Source organism: Salminus brasiliensis, chromosome 7 (genome assembly GCF_030463535.1).
Source record: "Salminus brasiliensis chromosome 7, fSalBra1.hap2, whole genome shotgun sequence".
Lineage (NCBI taxonomy): Eukaryota > Metazoa > Chordata > Actinopteri > Characiformes > Bryconidae > Salminus > Salminus brasiliensis.
In genome coordinates this window covers 41,022,614-41,040,853 of record NC_132884.1, presented here as the reverse complement: position 1 = coordinate 41,040,853, position 18,240 = coordinate 41,022,614, and the positions used below count along the sequence as shown (strand labels likewise).

Sequence of the window (18,240 nt, the reverse complement as noted above, 5' to 3'; positions counted from 1 at the left end):
TGAAACGAATCATTTTCTATATGTCCAAATATTTGTGGACACCCCATCTAATGCATTCATACTTCAGTAGATAAGTACAGCCAATAAAGGTGGACTATGTGGACTAGCTATTTGATTGATGGCACTCAGCGACAAGAGCGTTCGTGAGGTCACTCCACCTCATCCCCAACGCATCCCTTCAGTGCATCCCAAAAGTATTGGATGGAGCTCCAACCATCCTCCAACTGCTGCTCCACAGCTCAATGCCAGTAGGCCCATGCCTCATCTGCTCCAGAGAGTCCTATTCTGTTGCCAGTACTTCTCTACAGGGACTAGACAAGCTTTATGTGTGCATTTGCACGTCTGTGTCAGCCGTGGGTGCAACTTAGCTACTCAGAGTAGCTGAGTGCATTCGTTATAAGGGGTGTCCACAAACTTTTGGGCTTATTGCGTATTTAGGACCTGCATCACACACCATCCGAGCCAAAACAGTGTCCAGAAACCCAGTGGCTGTTTTACCCCCATTTTCTAATCCAATAGCTAAACAATCACAGCAGCAATCTGCGAGCCATGTCCAGGGTAATCTGAAAAGCCTGCTGTATGAGGTGCATTAGTATATTTCTGTTATATTTGATTTGAGGTGCATGCTCTGATAAAGATTTGAGCCCTGAACAGCTTAATAATCCTTTTTTATCTAGATTGTCCTTGTTCAGATGATAAGATTTGAGCTTAACCTTGATGACACATACTGGCGTGTTGGACGGCAGCAGAAACAGTACTTTGTGGAAATGGCATGCCGTCGACGGAGGCTTTTTTAAAGCATTTCAAACTGTTATCTGGGCAGATTGCTACGTCCTGTTATGGGTCGTAGCAAATTGTAAATGTCCTTGTATTTAATGCATGGAAAAACGCAGCGCTCTAAAAGACGCTGGATGGAGATGCTCAGTCCGAAGGTCTGTAGATACCTGCAGTACCTCCAGTGTTCCTTCTAAAATCAAGGGTATTAATAAGGAGTCTGCCTCTCTTTGCAAGAAAGAAGGCTTTAACCTAGATGTTAGAACTTTGCTGTGAGGAGAATTTGATTGCATTCAGCCACAAAACGTTCGATTATTAATTCCAGCACTCCAACTTTCTCCTGGAATCAAGGGTAATAGTTGATGTGAGGATTTGATTGCATTCAGCTACAAGAGAGTTACTGAGCTCAGGATGTTGGATGATGATCTCCACCCTACCTCATCATCCCCAACTCCCCAACTCATCCCAAAGAGACTGAATGGAGCTCCATCACTCCAGAGAACACAGTTCCACCACCCAGTTCTGGAGAGCTTTATACCCCTCCAACCCACGCCTGGCATTGGGTACAGCGAGCTCAGGGTCTTATGTGGAGCTCTACGGCGTCCCGTACTGTAGGCATAGAAATTGTGCTGCTTTTCTATGGAAATCATACAAGCTGTATGTGCACTGTATTAGCAATGGGTACACCCTATATAAAGGGTGGTGTCTGGATACTTTTGGACATCTACAACATCCACAAGTGTTCTTGTAAGTCTTTAGCTCTCAAAACTGTGCCGTAGCTTCATTCCCAGGTTTCCTGACAGAAACAGTGTGTGTGCAGCCCATCTCGTCTCATCCTGTTACAGACCTCATTTCCATCTTCTGAAGGCCAGCAGATGAAATATGAACATGCTTAATATCCAGCCTAATAGCCTCGCTGACAAGCTGCATGAGTTAGCTGCCTAGAGGACTGTCATGGCATTTGGATAATGAACTGTAAATAGTGTTTTATTAGGCTTCACTGTAGCTGTCCGCAGTGGGGGAACGGTGGGGTTTATTGTGGCAAAGGTTAGGGTCCGATATTAACGCTACGTTATTATAAACGCTCGAGTGTTTGCTGGATGCCAGCCAAGGCTGAAGACATATTAGGAATGCCAGTCAAAGACTGGGGAATATGTTCGCTGGGCTCAAGCCCCACCTCTCTCATCACCTCGGCCAGTTTGTTTACGTTAAATCCGTTCTTAGCCTCCGTGGTAGGTCTCCTGACAGGTTTCGTTAGCAGCTTTTCATTTTCGGTGGGGGGGTGGGTTGGGTTCGCGAGTCGGGAAGACTCCAAAAGATGCCTGTTTCTGCATTTCTGGTGTTGTGAGGGATTTGCGGGGAATGGGGTGGGAAATATCGCTGGCTTTTGTGTCAGCGTTCTCGATGATGGACCAGGTAGTGTGTGACGTTCAGCAGGCACTGTAGGCCGTATCTTCAGACCGTGGCATTGATGTTTCTCAATGGGAAGCCGGTCATTTGTTTTTCTGTCCATTCTATTCAGTCTGGATCACGGCCCACTACTGTATCTTCACTCGTTCTTCTCATTCTCGGGCAGCAGATGGACCATAACGTTTGTTTTCATGCGATAAGGAGCATAAATTATACATGCATTAAACAAACAAGGAGATTTTTCCATGTCGGGCTGAAGACTGTGCCATTTAAATACAAGCAACACACAGTTATCACATTTAGACATGCACACACACATGCAAAAACACTCTCGCGCTGCTTTCATCTCGCCAGTTTCACGCATTTCATTCCTATCATGGCCTTGGTTGTCAGTCTTGTGTCACTTTTATCTGCTCTTTTGCAGCTTGAAACGTGTTGAATGAAACATGAAGATGCTTGTCTGACTGGAGGCTATATCTACAGACACGTTAGGAACTCTCTGCTGAACACGGGGTGTATACACTGTAACGCACCCTGCGTGACCCGGTCTAGTCTGGGCCGTCTCATCGCCGTGCTCCTTCTCGGATGTGTTCTCCAGGCTGATGCTGATGCTGTCATATGCTGGCTAGATTAGAGGGGATAAGAGCAGATACTGAACCCCACCGGCACACCTGCTGAGGGGAGACGGTCCTAATCCTTCCCCTCCAGCCTGGGTCGACACTGGAGGAGGCCTGGATTATCACCAGGAATCCATTTTGCAGGCCGCTGGCAGCTTCTGTGTGCTGTACTGTGTTTGACCGCTGGTCAAAAGTTTGGGATCAGTGTTTTTATAAAGATATATATATATATATATATATATATATATATATATATATATATATATATATATATATATATATAAATGAATCAAATTTTAAGCTGCACTCAATGCTGACACAGATGTGCAAATGCACACACACACACACACATCTTGTCTAGTCCCTGTGGAGAAGCACTGGCAATAGAATAGGACTCCCTGGAGCAGATAAACATCGACCTGTTGGCACCATGCTGCTGTCTAATGCCAGGTGTGGGCTATAGAGGGGTTAAAAGCCCCCCAGCATTGAGGAGCTGTGGAGCAGTGGAAGAACTGTGTTCTCTGGAATGATGGTGGTGGAGCTCCATCCAGTACTTTTGGGATGAGTTGGGGAATTGGGGACAATAAGGTGGGGTGGTGATCATCATTCAACATCCTGATCTCACTCTCCCACTCTCTTGTAGCTGAATGCAATCAAATCCTCACAGCAATGCTCCTCCAAAATCAAGCAGAAAGCTTTCTTCAGCTACTCCAGCAAAAGCAGGATAAACTATTGCCCTTGGTTTCTGAAGAAACAATGAATGAGCAGGTGTCCCAATACTTTTGTCCATTTATATATAGTTTATATTTATATACAACAGTAATATTAATAGCAGTAAAAACCCTGATGGCTAAACACTGATATTGCTTTAGAGTTTTAAATCATAATAACAGTTTGATATCATAATTACAGTCTAATATCAAAATACATGTAATATTTAATACGTTTAATATTAAAATCTCTAACATGAGTAAATATAATTAAAAAAAACAATTAAGGCTGATTATCACTAACCACTTCAACTGCTAAGAGTTAAGAAATTTGAAATTTGCAAGCTAATCAATGACTATCAGTCATATCCGTCAATAAAGCCTAATCATGTTGAATGATAAACAATATTATTGGTTCCTGAAATCAGCCTCAGTATCAGCTGAGCCGTAGTTCAGCCACGGCATTAACGCATAAGCACATCTCACTCTCGCTCTCACTGATCTGCTCCACGTGGTCTGATCCCACTTCAGCGAGGCCATGTTCTCACCTCGACCAGTCTCCAGGTTAATCATCTGGTCTTTCTGCTCTCACTCACTCTGATAGAGCAGCAGATAGCTTGGCATTTCCTCCAGTGTATGGTTGAAAATGTTGAGGTCATGGCTCTATTAACTGGAGGCTGAACTCTGATCTTCTCCACAGAGTGTGATAAAGAGAGAAAGAGCAATTTCTCTGCACAGCTTGAGCCAGGTTATGGAGCACTTTTGCCCACACGCCCTTACAGTTTATAGTGCCCGTTAGGGGCACAGAGTAAAGGTGAAGAACGTCTTACGATATAAAAAGAATAGGGCTGGCTGCATTTCACAGGGTTTGAGCACCAGAACATTCATTCTCAAAAACTTAAAACACTTAAAACATTTACATATATATTTCATATTTATCCACAGGTTTATGTATGTAAAAATAAATCCAGTGGAGGACAGCAGTGTATTAATAGTGTATAGCAGTGGTAGCGCGAATGAACTGAAATAGGCCGTGACCTACAGCATGTAGAACATATATCATACATATTTGAGATCATGGATCAAACCGGTCACTTCACAATGAGAATTTCATTGGCCTTTCTGCTCTTCTAGTTTCAGTGGCCATATGGAAAGTAGATGCCTGATATGAATTTATTTTGCATTAAACCAGCTATAGTTTATTTGTATTAAACATGTTTTAATATAGAAATGATAAAAGAGACAATCTTGGCAACTTATAAAAATCCGGAGCTTCCAAATGCTAATCAGAGAAGCAAATATCAATATAATTTAGCAATATAATGACAATTTATTAATTTAATTAATCAATATAATTAACATATATTCTGCATTATTAGACAAAAGGTCCAGTTCTGGTACAAATAATGTAAAAGTACTTTTAAAGTCCCAGTGTGTACCTTAAACCGGCTTCCCATGGAAAGATACATTTTTACTAATTAACTTTTATAAGTAGAAAAATTAAAAATGTAAAAGTCCTGCAGTCAGGGGCTTAAAACATAAAAGTCCTGGCTGATTCAAACTTTTGTTATTAATAATATTCAGTACAGTTATTAAACTATCATTATTTGTTTTTTGTTTAAGCACTTAATTGTAGTTGTCCAGTGGACTAAGGCCGAATCCTAAGCCATGCTGCCTGCCATCAGCAGCCGGAGCCTGAGAGAGCACAATTGGCACATCTTGCTCTCTCTCTCTCTCCCCACAGAGTGTGATGCCCGTCAGCCCGAGCGTCTGCTAGCCAATGCATCAGAGCTGGGTACCCGAGCCTGGTTGGTTGCCCGGTGGTGTTGCATTGGCGGCAGTTGTGCATGTGTTGGAGGAAGCATGTGTCAGCCCCACCCTTCCGATGTCGGGAGCATTACGTGTGATAGGGAAGAGTACTAATGAGTGGGTTGATGGCTGTCCTTAAAATGATTATTGAAATAATCATGAAATAATATAATGAAATCATTAAAAATCTTTAAATGAGTTTTAGGGGAAAGAATCTATAAAAAATATATAAATGTAAAAACAAAATAAATCAACAAATTTATTTAAATGAATAAAATGAATCGTAAAATTCTGATTGATGTCAGACTGATCAAAAATATTCAAAACCTTTTTTTTTATATTTGGAAACGACTGAAACTATTTCTTTTGTTGAAGCATTGAATCATAATAAAGCCTTAGAGTCAGATTCAGACAGCAATAGACTCTGTGTGTGTGTGTGTGTGTGTGTGTGTGTGTGTGTGTGTGTGTGTGTGTGTGTGTGTGTTGGACGGCAAGTGTCTGGCAATGTCCCGCTGATCCCTCTGTAGTGGTGGTTAAAATAACAGCAGAGCCAACTGTTAAGGCAGGTCCGCTGGGGCGACACTGCGGCTTTAGGAAGACCAGGCCATGAATATGGATGGTGTATCAGAGCAAGTGTTCAGAGCGGGGGGAGCACTGCTGGTGCTGACTTAATTAAAGTGGGGATAAAGCCGCCACTGTCCTCCCACCACCCCGACCCCCCCCCCCCCCCCCCCTTTAGAGCCCCTTAAGCCCCCCCTGCTAGGATACCACCCCATCCTTACCTTTGACAGGGGCTTGATCTGTGTTATTTGGTCTGTTGGGAGATGTTCCTCGGCTAATGATCCATTTCTACCACTGCCATTAGTCCGGAATCCAGTGTGCAGAAATCACTCTACCATTTGATAGCTGCTCATCACTGAGTAAGACGTCTACTCAGGTCCCTGAGGGAGATTCATCAATGTCAAAACCTCATAACCATAATTTTTTTCACCATTTTAAAATAAAGGCTGGTTTTATATAGTGGGAACATTTCATGGAGAATGGACCAGCAAATGGGCTTTCCTTCAGCTTTAAAGAATCAATTCAGAGCATCTCCAGAATACAGCTACGGTTCCTTGTCAGAATGTAAGCAGTAATGGTACTCTGCCATGTGGCGTATGTCTTGTGGCTGTGTCCTGGCAGGGCTGGGCGATATGGCAAAAATGGTCTAACCCTTGGACCCAATCATGGCAGTGCAAGCTGCTCACATGTTCTGCGTTACTCTAATAGCTGCTGTAATTCAAATGCAGCTTTCAAAGCATGAGGAAACACTAAGCCACTTTTATTATCTACACACAATGTCAAATACAGGCTCCTCGTAGCATTTTGTGAAACTAAGAGATTTGTTCAACTATAGCCAGTTAATGCCTGAAATACTCCAGAATTACATGGAATAAAGTTTTTTTTTTGCAATGATTTCAATGACAAACTGAGAAGGGGGTTTCCTTCTCCTGAGAAATTGTCATTTTGGAGATACAAGGTCTTTGTGTGATGGCAACTATATATATGTAGTATATATATAGTATATTGTGTATTCATATTGTGATAAACTGTGTTATTATGGAACACACTATGCTTTTATGAGCAGTTTTGAAATATTTAAATACAAAATATTGTAATAAATGTGGTATATATATATAAATATATATATTTATATAGTTATTTATATTTATTTATATTTAGCTATAAATATATATATATATATAGCTGGGCAAAATGACAATATTTTATCATATTGTGATAAACCTTGTTATTATGGAACACAATATGCTTTTATGAGCAGTTATATTATAATAAATGTGGTATATTATAAAATATTTTTTTCAATATGATGATATAGTTTTTTTCCTTATATTATATTTATTATGTATAAAATATAGTAATAACAACAATAAAGCTATATATTAATATTATATATATATATATATATATATATATATATATAATTACACCCACCTCTTAGTCACACTATATTGCTACATGCAGGTGCTTCTGATTTAATGAGAGATTTCTGTGGTTTGTTGGTAGCTAACTGTAGGTGTTGAAGGTGTGTGTGTGTGTGTGAGTGTATGTGTGTAACAGGTCTAAATGGATGAGACTATATCAGCCATACTCATCCTGTAATCTCTTTGCTGGAGGTGAGAAGATGAGCTGAAAGTCTCTAAATCTCTCTGATCATCGTAGCCTCGAGCAGGCCATAGGCTAATCCTCACACACACACACCAAGCAACATTCACCAAGGCCAAACAATAACCCATGGGACCAAATATAAAGCCAAAGACGAATCCCAACTAGGACATTGACTTTCAAATCCGCCGCCTCTCCCGACATACTAGCAGTGGCAGTTCCTTTCACAGCTCTCACCAAGCTGTGATAACATCATTTGATCTCGGCGGCGAAGGATCGCCAGGAACGCTGAAAAAACGGTCGCAGGAAAAGTGGTGACAGATAGATGATAAAGGGAAGCCTCTCGGAGTAGCAGGATCTGAGAAATCGCACGGGGGCAGGCTGGTCTTTTGGTGCTCCCTTCTACGCCGTGCATGGGAAAAAGCAGAGCCTGGTGAACCTGAACCTGATACAGATCATCTGGAAACATCTGGCCTGAGGAAATCCTACCTCTGACACCAAAAACACACACATCCACGCCTCCCCTAGCCTGTGTAACAGAGACAGGCGCCCGATCGCTCGCTTCCTGTGAGCTCTCCAGCCTGGCTTTCTCAGCGAATGAGGTGTCGGGCCGTCCAGGGTGGAGGCCGTATAAGCTCCCCTCTGTAATAATATTTCCTCAAGAGATAACCTTGCATATCCAGCAGAGGAAAGAATTCACACTCCGCTGATATATCTGGCACTCTCCGCGGCATTTGCTAATATAAAACTGAGCGAATGGAATGTCGAATTTGACAGTAGAGGCTTAGAGGTGAGGTATTTCACTGTCACAACATGACCGACACACTGGACTCAGTGCTGGACAAACAGCTGAATATCTTTACATTGCCGTTTGAACTACTTAAAGGAGCTTTATGTAACATTTTTACCTTAAAATAGCAGCTTTAAAATCACGTTATTGCTCTACTGACCTGTAACAGGGAGAATTGCACCACTGTCTTTGCTATGCCAGGCTCAAAATGGTAGAAACTGCTGAATGTGGGATAACTCTGGCGAAGCAGGCAGGAGTCGCTTGTGAGAACTGTGTAACGCTGCGTAACCCGAGTCATATTAGTGTAAAATCCTGTAGTATTACTCTACCACCTCAGCCCACATGCTTCTCTACCTTTAGATGCTACTTCCGGAGCTCTCAGCTTGTAAAATGTAACATTTGCTATGAGAAATGGCTGAATTTCTTGACTTTACATTGCCGTTTGAACTACTTAAAGGAGCTTTATGTAACAGTTTTACTTTAAAATAGCAGCTTTAAAATAATTTTGTCGGCCCACTGACCTGTAACGGGGAGAATTGCACCACTATTGTTGCTATTCCAGGCTTAGAATGGTAGAAACTGCTGAATGTGGGCTAACTCTGGCGAAGCTGGCAAGAAAATGCTTGTGAAAACATTGTAGCTGCTACGTAACCTGAATAAAATTAGCTGACATCCTCAGTCCACATGCTTCTTTACCTTCAGATGCCACTTCTGCATCCTTCAGATTTACAGATGTACAATTTTACACGTGCCAAGAAACGACAAGCTCAAAGCACAACTTTTTTTCCAGCAGACAAGAAGCAAAAAATGCCAATTCTTGCATAATGCTGCTTTAAATGCTGCATTTTTACCCTAAAATAGCAGCTTCAAAATCATGTTTCCCTGACCTATAAGATGGGGAGCAGTGGCGCTGCCGTTGCTACTCCGGGCCCAGCATGCCAGAAACTGCAGTATGTCGGCTAACTCTAGCGCAGACAGCAGGACAGTGCTTGTAAGAACAGCTTAACACTGCAAAACCGAGTCATATCCATGTTAAATCCTGTAATAATAGTCTACCGCCTCAGTCCACATGCTTCTTTACTTTGTAGTGAGAGTTCTGAATTCCTCAGAAGGTAAAATAGTGTCCTTTAGGGGTGGCTCAAAAGCAAATTCCACTTCTCAACAGCAGGAGGAGCCCAGGAGCAAGAAATCCCAATTTGCATAATGCTGCTTTAAAATTGGCCTGTTGCAGTTATAACATTGCCTGCTGTTAATTTGACTGAACCCATTTATTTTTCACAGCGATATTTAAACATCCCAACAAACAGAATGTGAACTGGATCGGTTTTTAGGTTGTGTTAAAGCAAAAAAAAAATTAATGACTTTTTAAATGACTTTCTAAATGACTAAAAATGGAATTAATGGCTTATTTTAGAGCACATATTATATTTATTTGCTGGATTTAATAACATTTATGTGCCGCAAAATATTTTTTGATGTGAAACTGAGCAAATAAAAAGTGACTGTATTAAAATTTGCAGAATTTTGTTTCGTATAAAATGTGATTTATTAACACATTTAAACATTTTTATGATATATAATACTTGTAATTTGACCAGGTGGTGCAGAGGTGCAGCAAGTAAATTTATGTGCCACAAATTTGTGAGCTCAATTTCTATTTACTTGATACATTTAACAAATTGTGAAAGCCACATTTTCTCCAATATGTCATACACTGAATAAATACAGTAATTAAATGTGCATTATTAAATATGTATTATTAAAATGCAGAAATGTGTTACCTACTACCCTACATTACCCTACCCTACAGCAACTCCAGCTCAGCACAGAGTGTCATCTTTGAGCCAAGATGCGTTTGCATGGCTAGGGCTGGGGGTACTACCTGAACTACTTGCCTAGGGTTACCATCTTCTGATGTTTGTGTGTGTGTGTGTGTGTGTGTGTGTGTGATGTGGTTCCATCCCATGCTCAGTAAGTCCGGCCGGCTGCCACGGCTCGCTAATTGGAGTTTGCGTATGGTTGGCTGAGTGGCACCACGGTGGAGAGCCAGGAGGATGCCGGGTCCACACTGCTCTTTTGTCAAGCGCGGCGTCGCGAAGGGTGAGCGCCGAAAGAGCGGGGGCAACCTGGAACGCCACGTCATTTTACATTAGCTGGCCCTGCTTGGCGGGACGTTGCACTGCCTCGGGTACGAGCGAAGTTCGCTCTGTCAGTTTGCCTGTTTGGCGGCGAGCCAAGCCATTAGTGGGAGTAACTGGCGGGAGAGGAATTGAGGAATTGTCCCGTTCCTCTTTTGTGTGCGAACGTATCAAAGGTCACAGAAATACGGACTGACTTGAACTCCCCGCATGAAGTCGTCCCTCTCGCCTCCTTTGTTCTTCCATTCTTCATCCTGCTGAGGAGTTGGACTAAATTACTGTACGTAGGACTCGTACTTGTATGGACTGGATAATGTTGAACCCCGTCGCCATCCTCACGACCTCATGAGACACATTTGTCAATGGCAGTAATTCCTGGACACATGTTTGGAGGAGATTATTGATCAATTCATTTTTCAGCACTTAGGCTCCTCCTTTTACTCGCTCTGGCAGCGTAGGACCACCCTCTTATACATATTCAATAAGGTGGTGCTTAATATTCATGAAGGGGTGTTTATAAAGTGTGCTGCTGGAATCAGAGGGCTGTTGAGCGAATTCAGACTGAGAGAAGGGGGAGGGACGAGGCAAACGAGAATAGAGAGGTGGAGAGTAAGAGCAAGTGACAGGCAGAGAGCGCGAGAGTGTGTGTGTGTGTGAGAGAGAGAGAGAGAGAGAGAGAGAGAGAGGCAGGAGGACCACTTGCATGCTTAAATGTATTCTCACACACTGAGCGCTACAGTCTGGAGAGTGTGTTAAGCCAGCTCAGCTGAATCTGCTTCTCCAAGAGTGAGCGAGAGACAGGACAGAGAGAGTAAGAGAGAGAGAGAGAGAGAGAGAGAGAGCGAGGGAGAGAGCATACAGAGTTCTTGCTCTCTTCCAGAAGAAAGGTCTGGATGGTCTGATCTCTCCAACATGGGATGCAGCCTCTGTACTTTACAGAAGCCAGCAGAGCAATACAAACTCCTGTATGAAGTGTGCCAGGTAACCATCTCCCATCTTTCCTACGTCTTTCCTTGTTCCGGCTTGGTTTTAGGGCTCTGATGCTGGTGTGTATGATGTGTATCATTATTACAGGAACAAAAACTTCATTTTCTATTTTTTGGTGTAAATTGGAGGCATCTGCGGTTGTTTACGTTGTGCCCAAATTTCATGACAAATGGACCAACAGAAAAGCTCCAAAAGACCTGGATTAACCTCTTTTTACATTGACTTCCATTGAAAGTTTTGAAGGTTTTTGCCTTCTCCTGTAAAGTTGCCCATTTCGGAGATATACGTTGTTGTTTTTTTTATGGTTCTGACGGTTTATGAAAAGTATTATTTATGGAAAGTCTTAAAATACTGGAAAGGCACTTTAAAGTAGAGCTGGGCGATATGGTAAAAATACTGTATCACGATTGTATCATGTATCATGTATTTGTATAACTATTCAGATTCTCTCCTGTACTGAATACAGTGATTTATACTCTATAACATCTGCTGCTCTTCATCTAATTAACCCAGTCTAATTACACTGTTAGTAATGTTAGAAACCTGCAGCTGATCAGTAGATGTTTATTAAGCACTAACAAAAAGCAGTCTGTCTATCACCATAACTAAATTTATCACGATACGATAAAATATCGTCATATTGCCCAGCTCTAGGATGAATGTTACACTAATACATCTTACGCGTTGGCCTTTTTTAATCCTCGACATGTCAGATCTTGGTCAGATTAGACCAATATTTGATGGATACTGTAATTCTGCACTAAAATATCTGTTTGATATATTTCACTGTATTTGTAAGACTGCAGAATGAGAGAAATGTGTCTGCAATGCTAATCTATTAGCATTAAAAAAAATAATAAATAAGCCACAATTCCCGTATCGCTGCATCCCTCTCGTTCCTTGGTGTGGAAATGTGTTCTGCTGACGTTGCACACGTCACACGTGATCCTGATGTTGTGCTGCTGTCCTGCTGTGATCGTGTGGGTATTGGAGGTGTATTAAAGCCAGATATGGGAGAATGACTCACTGGACCTGTGAACTCTGGGTTAACGGTGTTGCTGTAATGTGTCTGGAGGGAGTGTGTGTGTGTGTATGTGTGTGTGTGCGTGAGAAAAAGAATAGCAGGCTCAGCCATTCACCCCATAACCTCGATTTGACTCCTGTCTGCCTTTAAGGTTAACGTCTGCACACTTAAGCGCAGGTTCAGCTTTGATGAGTATACAGAATGCTGGTTTACTCGCTCTGCTTTTAGGAGGTTAGGTTCTTCTCAGATGATTCTCCCACTTATATATGATTCATAATGTGTTATTATGACCAAAAATATAGTGGTTTTGAGTCTGTCCATGGCAGATAATGGGGAAGGGATCATTGTATGGTGCTGAAGTGTCCTAGCAGCTTATTTCGGTGGGAAAGAAAATGGTCTAGTTGCTGTTGAAGGCATTCTGGAGCCTTCATATGTTCTCATTCATCCCAAGAATTTCCAAGAATTCCCAAGAATTTCCAAGAATTCCCATTCCTCTGCTTGTTTACATTGTTACTCTTCTAAGTTTGGCTGTATGTGTTAGACTAATGCAGCTTGCGCATTGCCACACTCAGTCCTGAATGGTCCTGCGTGCTCAGAAGCCAAAGATTAGAGGTGTTAGTGAAGGTACGGCATTCTAGAGCAATCAAACTAGACTGGGATTATCCTCGCTGTAACAAAAAAAAGAGTTCTCCATGCCTTCATATGTGTTTCTTGCCAGACTTTGGACTTTTCCCACTAGCCCATGTGCTTTCATTGCATTTTTCAGCACAAAATACTGTATCACGATATTTGAAGGCTTTTTTTGCGATACGCAATATTTATCACATGATACATGTAATTAATCACAGACTAAAAAACATCAGATAACTATTCAGATCTTCTCCTGTACTGAATACAGTGATTTATACTCTATAACATCTGCTGCTCTTCATCTAATTAACCCAGTCTAATTACACTGTTAGTAATTAAACCTGTCTCCTCCATATGCTTAAAAAAGCTTATCGTTATCACAATAACCAAATTTATCACGATACGATAAAATATCGTCATATTGCCCAGCTCTAGGTTAAATGTTCCACTAATACAGCGTACGCTTTGGCCTTTTCAATCCTCGACATGTCAGATCTTGGTCAGATTTGACCAATATGTGATGAATACTGGAATTCTGCACTATAATATCTGTTTTTTAATTATTATATCTTTTATTTAATTATATTAGTTTTAATTATTTCACTGCATGTGTAAGACTGCAGAATGAGAGGCATGTGTCTGTAATGCTAATCCATTAGGATTTAGTCCTACTTGTGTATCGCCTTCAGCAGATATATTAAAACCAGCAAGACGTCACCCAAAGGCTCGTCGGGCTGCTGGCGAATGAGCATATGGACAGGAAGATTAGAGGTGTTTGTCGATTGGCCGTTTTCTAATTTATATATCTTCTGCGTTTGAGGCGGTTTGATGTAAATATACACTACATGGACAAAAGTATTGGGACACCTGCCCATTTTTTTTCTCAGTGTTTCTTCTGAAATCAAGGCATTTAAAAATGAGCTTGTCCTGCTTTTATTGGAGTAACTTTCTCTACTGTCCAGGAAAGAAGGCTTTCTACTTTTATTTGTTTGTTGGAGCTGTCAGGATTTTATTGCATTCAGCCCACCTCATCCCCAACTCATCCCAAAAGTATTGGATGAGGCACCATCCATCATTCCAGGGATCTACCATTTTTATACTTTGACTTTCATTGAAGTTTTGAAGGTTAAAAGTATTGCTACTGGAAAGCTCTGAATGTTTCATTGTGAGACATTTAGGCACTTTGAAGTAGGGCTGGGCAATATGGTAAAAATACTAAATCACGTTATTTAAAGACTTAAATATCACGACACACGATAATCCTAAAAGTATTGGATGGAGCACCGTCCATCATTCTAGGGAACACAGCTCAATGCTGGGGTGGGCCTTATACCCCTCTAGCCCACGCCTGGCATTATTAGGCAGCATGATGCCAATAGGTTGATCTTTATCTGCTCCAAAGAATCCTATTGTATTGGCAGTACTTCTCTACAGGGACTTTGTGTCAGCAAATGGGTGCAGCCTAAAGTAGCCGAATGCATTCATTAGAAGGAGTGTCCACAGAGTCTTGGTGTAGAGTTATGGGGGAACACGGTTAGGGACATGTCAGTGTTATATGGTCTATGTTGTTGTCTGTGGTGTTGGGTTGTAGTTGTTTAATGTCTTGGGAGGCTAAAAGGCAGCAGTGGGTGGTAAGTGTGAGTCAGTAGCGGGCCCTAGTTCAATTAGCGCCATCCATAATGTACACACACACACACACACACACACACCGGGCCACCCTGCTTTACATGGAACCTGCCGTGCCGCCGCATTAATCTTAGCTGCTGCTCTGTTGCAGCGACTGGATGAACCTTAGAGCCGGTTCCGCATTACGTGCTCTTTGGCAGCCGTGAAAGGGTACCAGCGGGGTTGTGTGTGTGTGTGTTTGTGTGTGTTTGTGTGTGTTTGTCTGTTTAAGTAAAGCTAATGAGGACCCGCTCTGTGTGCTTCTTCACTGGTAATTGCCTCTGTAGCTGTTCCTCTGCATTAGCTGTTGATGACAGCGCGGTTTCCCTATTGTGTCTGCGGACGGGCCCAGCTTTGATCATACAGCCCTGTGTGAGAGGGGGACTAAAAGCTTTCTCTCATGTTAAGGGATGTGTGTGTATGTGTATGTGTGTGTGTGTGTGTGTGTGTGTGTGTGTGTGTGTTCTGTAACAGTAAATGGTCTCTGTTTGTTCTCACTCTGGTAGGCCAGTGATGTTGGCCCATTTTACACCACCGAAAAAAAGTAAACGGACAAAGAAGAGGAAGGGGGGCGATGGGGGGGGCAAAATGAAAAGAAATGGGATGACCAAACCAGACCAGACCTGACCAGACCTGACCAGTGCTTTGTCCTGCTTTCCCTTCCTCTATAGTTAGTCCGTCATGCTGCCTGTCAATTAAGTTTGATTGGCAGCCTGTTAGCTAAGGGCACCATGCTGTTAGCCTTATGGAGCTCTCTCTTGCGCTTCCTCTCTCTCTCTCTCTCTCTCTCTCTCTTTCTCTTCGTTTGCCAGTTACTCCTAGCAGGGCTTCAGCAGACAAAGGCTCTCGTCCGTGTTAAGCATCAAACTCCATTCATCACTCCGGCAGATAAGCCGATCAGACTACAGAGGCTGTGTTTGCGCTGTTGTTGTTCTGGCGGGGAATGATGGGTGAAGGAGAGAAGGAGAAGGAGATCCTGCCTTTACTTCACCCGAGCGGTATCTTGGCGAGACGTCACCCAAAGGCACGTCTGGTGACTGGTAAAGAGCTGTGAAGGACCGAGCAGATGTTCTCATATCTCTGAGCGAGATACGCAATCTGAAAGATATGAGAGGTCTTATCCGATTGGTTGCCAGTGGTCCAGAGGTTGGAGGTCTCATGTCAGCTCTTACATTTGATCCACAGGTTGGAGAACGTACAGTTAGGAGTCACATGTCGGGGCAGCGTGGTCAAATCGAATCCCAGTCTGCCACAAGGAAGGCCGTGAAGACCACTGTAGTATGCTCTAGGAGTTTAATACAGAAAGGTGCAGGCTTATGGGGGCTCCCAAGTGGCAAAATCTTCAATCCCCAACCATGCCACAGACATCCATGGCTGGGAGTCCGAGAAAGCACAGTTGGCAGCACTTGGTCTCTCTGGGTGGTCCTTTCTCTCTGCCCCTTAATCACTAAGCACAGTGCTAGCCAGCATGGGGGGTCTCTCAACTGATGTAACAGAATTGCTGGTGGTAGTAGTAGTGTTCTCCTCCAAGCATGTTGAGCTCCATTGAGCTTGGGTTGCTTCACATCTTGGAAGAAGCACCAGTTAGCCTTGTGGCAGCTTGCTGAGCCCAGGTAGCCCCAGGTGGCCCACAACCCTGTCATCAATAGCCTGGTGCACTAACTGCTGAGCCACCACTGCCCTAAATGTCCATCATCCACTACAGGGCTTCAGCCTGTCGCTGGGCCGCTGACCCAAACCGAAAGAGGAGGAGTGTGACAGTAAGGTGGTGGGGTGGGCGGGTGGGTTATTTAGGTCACTTGCTCGCCTGAGAGTGAGTCCGTCTTTGCTTGGCTGGCGTGGAGGTCAGGCCCAGTTAGGGACGGCGGACAGTGGGCAGGAAGGCGCCAGCTCTTTAATGAAGGGAACGTCGAGCTCGATTGAAGTGTGAAAGTGATCCGGTGACTCACCCGCCACCCGGCACGTCTCCTCGCGCCTTCCAGCTGCCCATAAATGGATGGATGGCATGTACTGTGTGGGCAAAGTGGCAGAGGCAGATGAGAGCATCTATTGCTGGCATTGGGACGGCAGAGCCGGCAGCGATGTGGAGTGTGTGGGTGTCTGAGGGAGAATGGATGGGATACATTCGGGATCAGGCTCCAGGTTGGCCTCATCCTCAGATAATACACATAGATCCTGTTCATTAGGGTGTCTGGCACCCGGCCCACCCCCAAGCGCTCTCCCTCTCTCTCTCTCTCTCTCTCTCTATTTCTCTGTCTTTCTCTGAGGCTCTCCCTTGAGGATCAGTGATCCAGAATTATGCCTCTGTCTCATCAGTGCCACACACAGACAAAGCACACATTGAGAACACTGGTGCAGCGAGGGATTCCTGCCTCCTGTGCACCAAAGCACAGGCTGTTCTCCTTCCATTTAAGCTACACTAAATGGACAAAAGTATTGGGACACCTGCTCGTTCATTGTGTCTTCTGAAAGCAAGGGTTGATGCTGCGTTTGTTGGAGTAACTGTAACTCTACTGTCCAGGGTAGACGGCTTTCTACTGGATTTTGCAGTTTGGAGCATTGCTGTGAGGATTTGATTGCATTCAGCGACAAGAGCATTAGTTAAAACAGGATGTAGGAGAATGATCACCACCCTACATCATCATCCCCAACTCCCCAACTCATCCTAAAAGTACATCACTATCATTCCAGAGAACACAGTTCTTCCACTGCTCCACAGATCAATGCTGGGGGGCTTTATACCCCTCTACTAGCCCACACCTGGCTGGCAATGTTTATCTGCTCCAGAAAGTCCTAATCTATTGGACAGAGGTCAGAACTAGTCTACAGAGACTAGACAGTCTGTATGTCAGCAATGGGAGCAACATCAGAATCAGAATCAGAATCAGAATCTCTTTATTTCACCAAGTATGTTACCCATACAAGGAATTTGTCTTGGTGAGAGCAACACGCATGACAAGTAACAAAGAAACACAGAACACAGTCTTAAACTAAAGGAAAATGACACTAAACAATAAATAGGGTAGGGGATAAATTAAAAAAGTAAAAAGTACTAAAGGTAATAAAGGTAATAAAGAGCTGAAAAATATATTTACAGAAAAGAAAAGGACATCTGTACAGGTGTGCAAATAGTCATAGTGCAAAATAGGCAGAGTGCAAATAGCTGTTCAGTCCGGTTTGGTACAGTTCAGTTGTAGTTTAGAGGTTTACAGTGGGAGGTGACCACTGTGATTGAGGAGCGCTACAGCTCTGGGGAAGAAGCTGTTAGCATGATGTGTTGTGCTGGTTTTGATGGACCGCAGTCTTCTACCCGATAAAAGTACCTGAATGCATTCATTAGAAGGGGTGTCCACAAACTTTTGGACATATTGTAGCTTGAGCTGCCTCGATGCAGTGGCAGAATTTTCCACTAGTCCAGTTCCGTAAGCCCGAGCATTCCTCATTAGAGACCAGCTTAACCTCCTCCCTGCTTTTGTGATACGCTTAGGCAAGGCTTGCAGCAAAGAGAGAAATCCTCCAG

The 18,240-nt window shown here is 43.1% G+C and overlaps 1 protein-coding gene across 2 annotated transcripts in view; it reads left to right on the top strand.

Moving 5' to 3' along the window:
* pdzrn3b (PDZ domain containing RING finger 3b) overlaps nucleotides 1–18,240 on the top strand; it is a 147,656-nt gene that overhangs the window by 103,545 nt on the left and 25,871 nt on the right. Inside the window, exon 1 of one of the 2 annotated variants that reach the window (XM_072684914.1) lies at nucleotides 10,986–11,395. The exons of the other annotated variant lie outside the window; for it this stretch is intronic. Coding sequence (XP_072541015.1) covers nucleotides 11,327–11,395 — 69 coding nt within the window. The 5' untranslated portion in view covers nucleotides 10,986–11,326. Of the gene's footprint in view, nucleotides 1–10,985; nucleotides 11,396–18,240 lie in introns of those variants that run through there. 2 annotated transcript variants of the gene reach the window in all.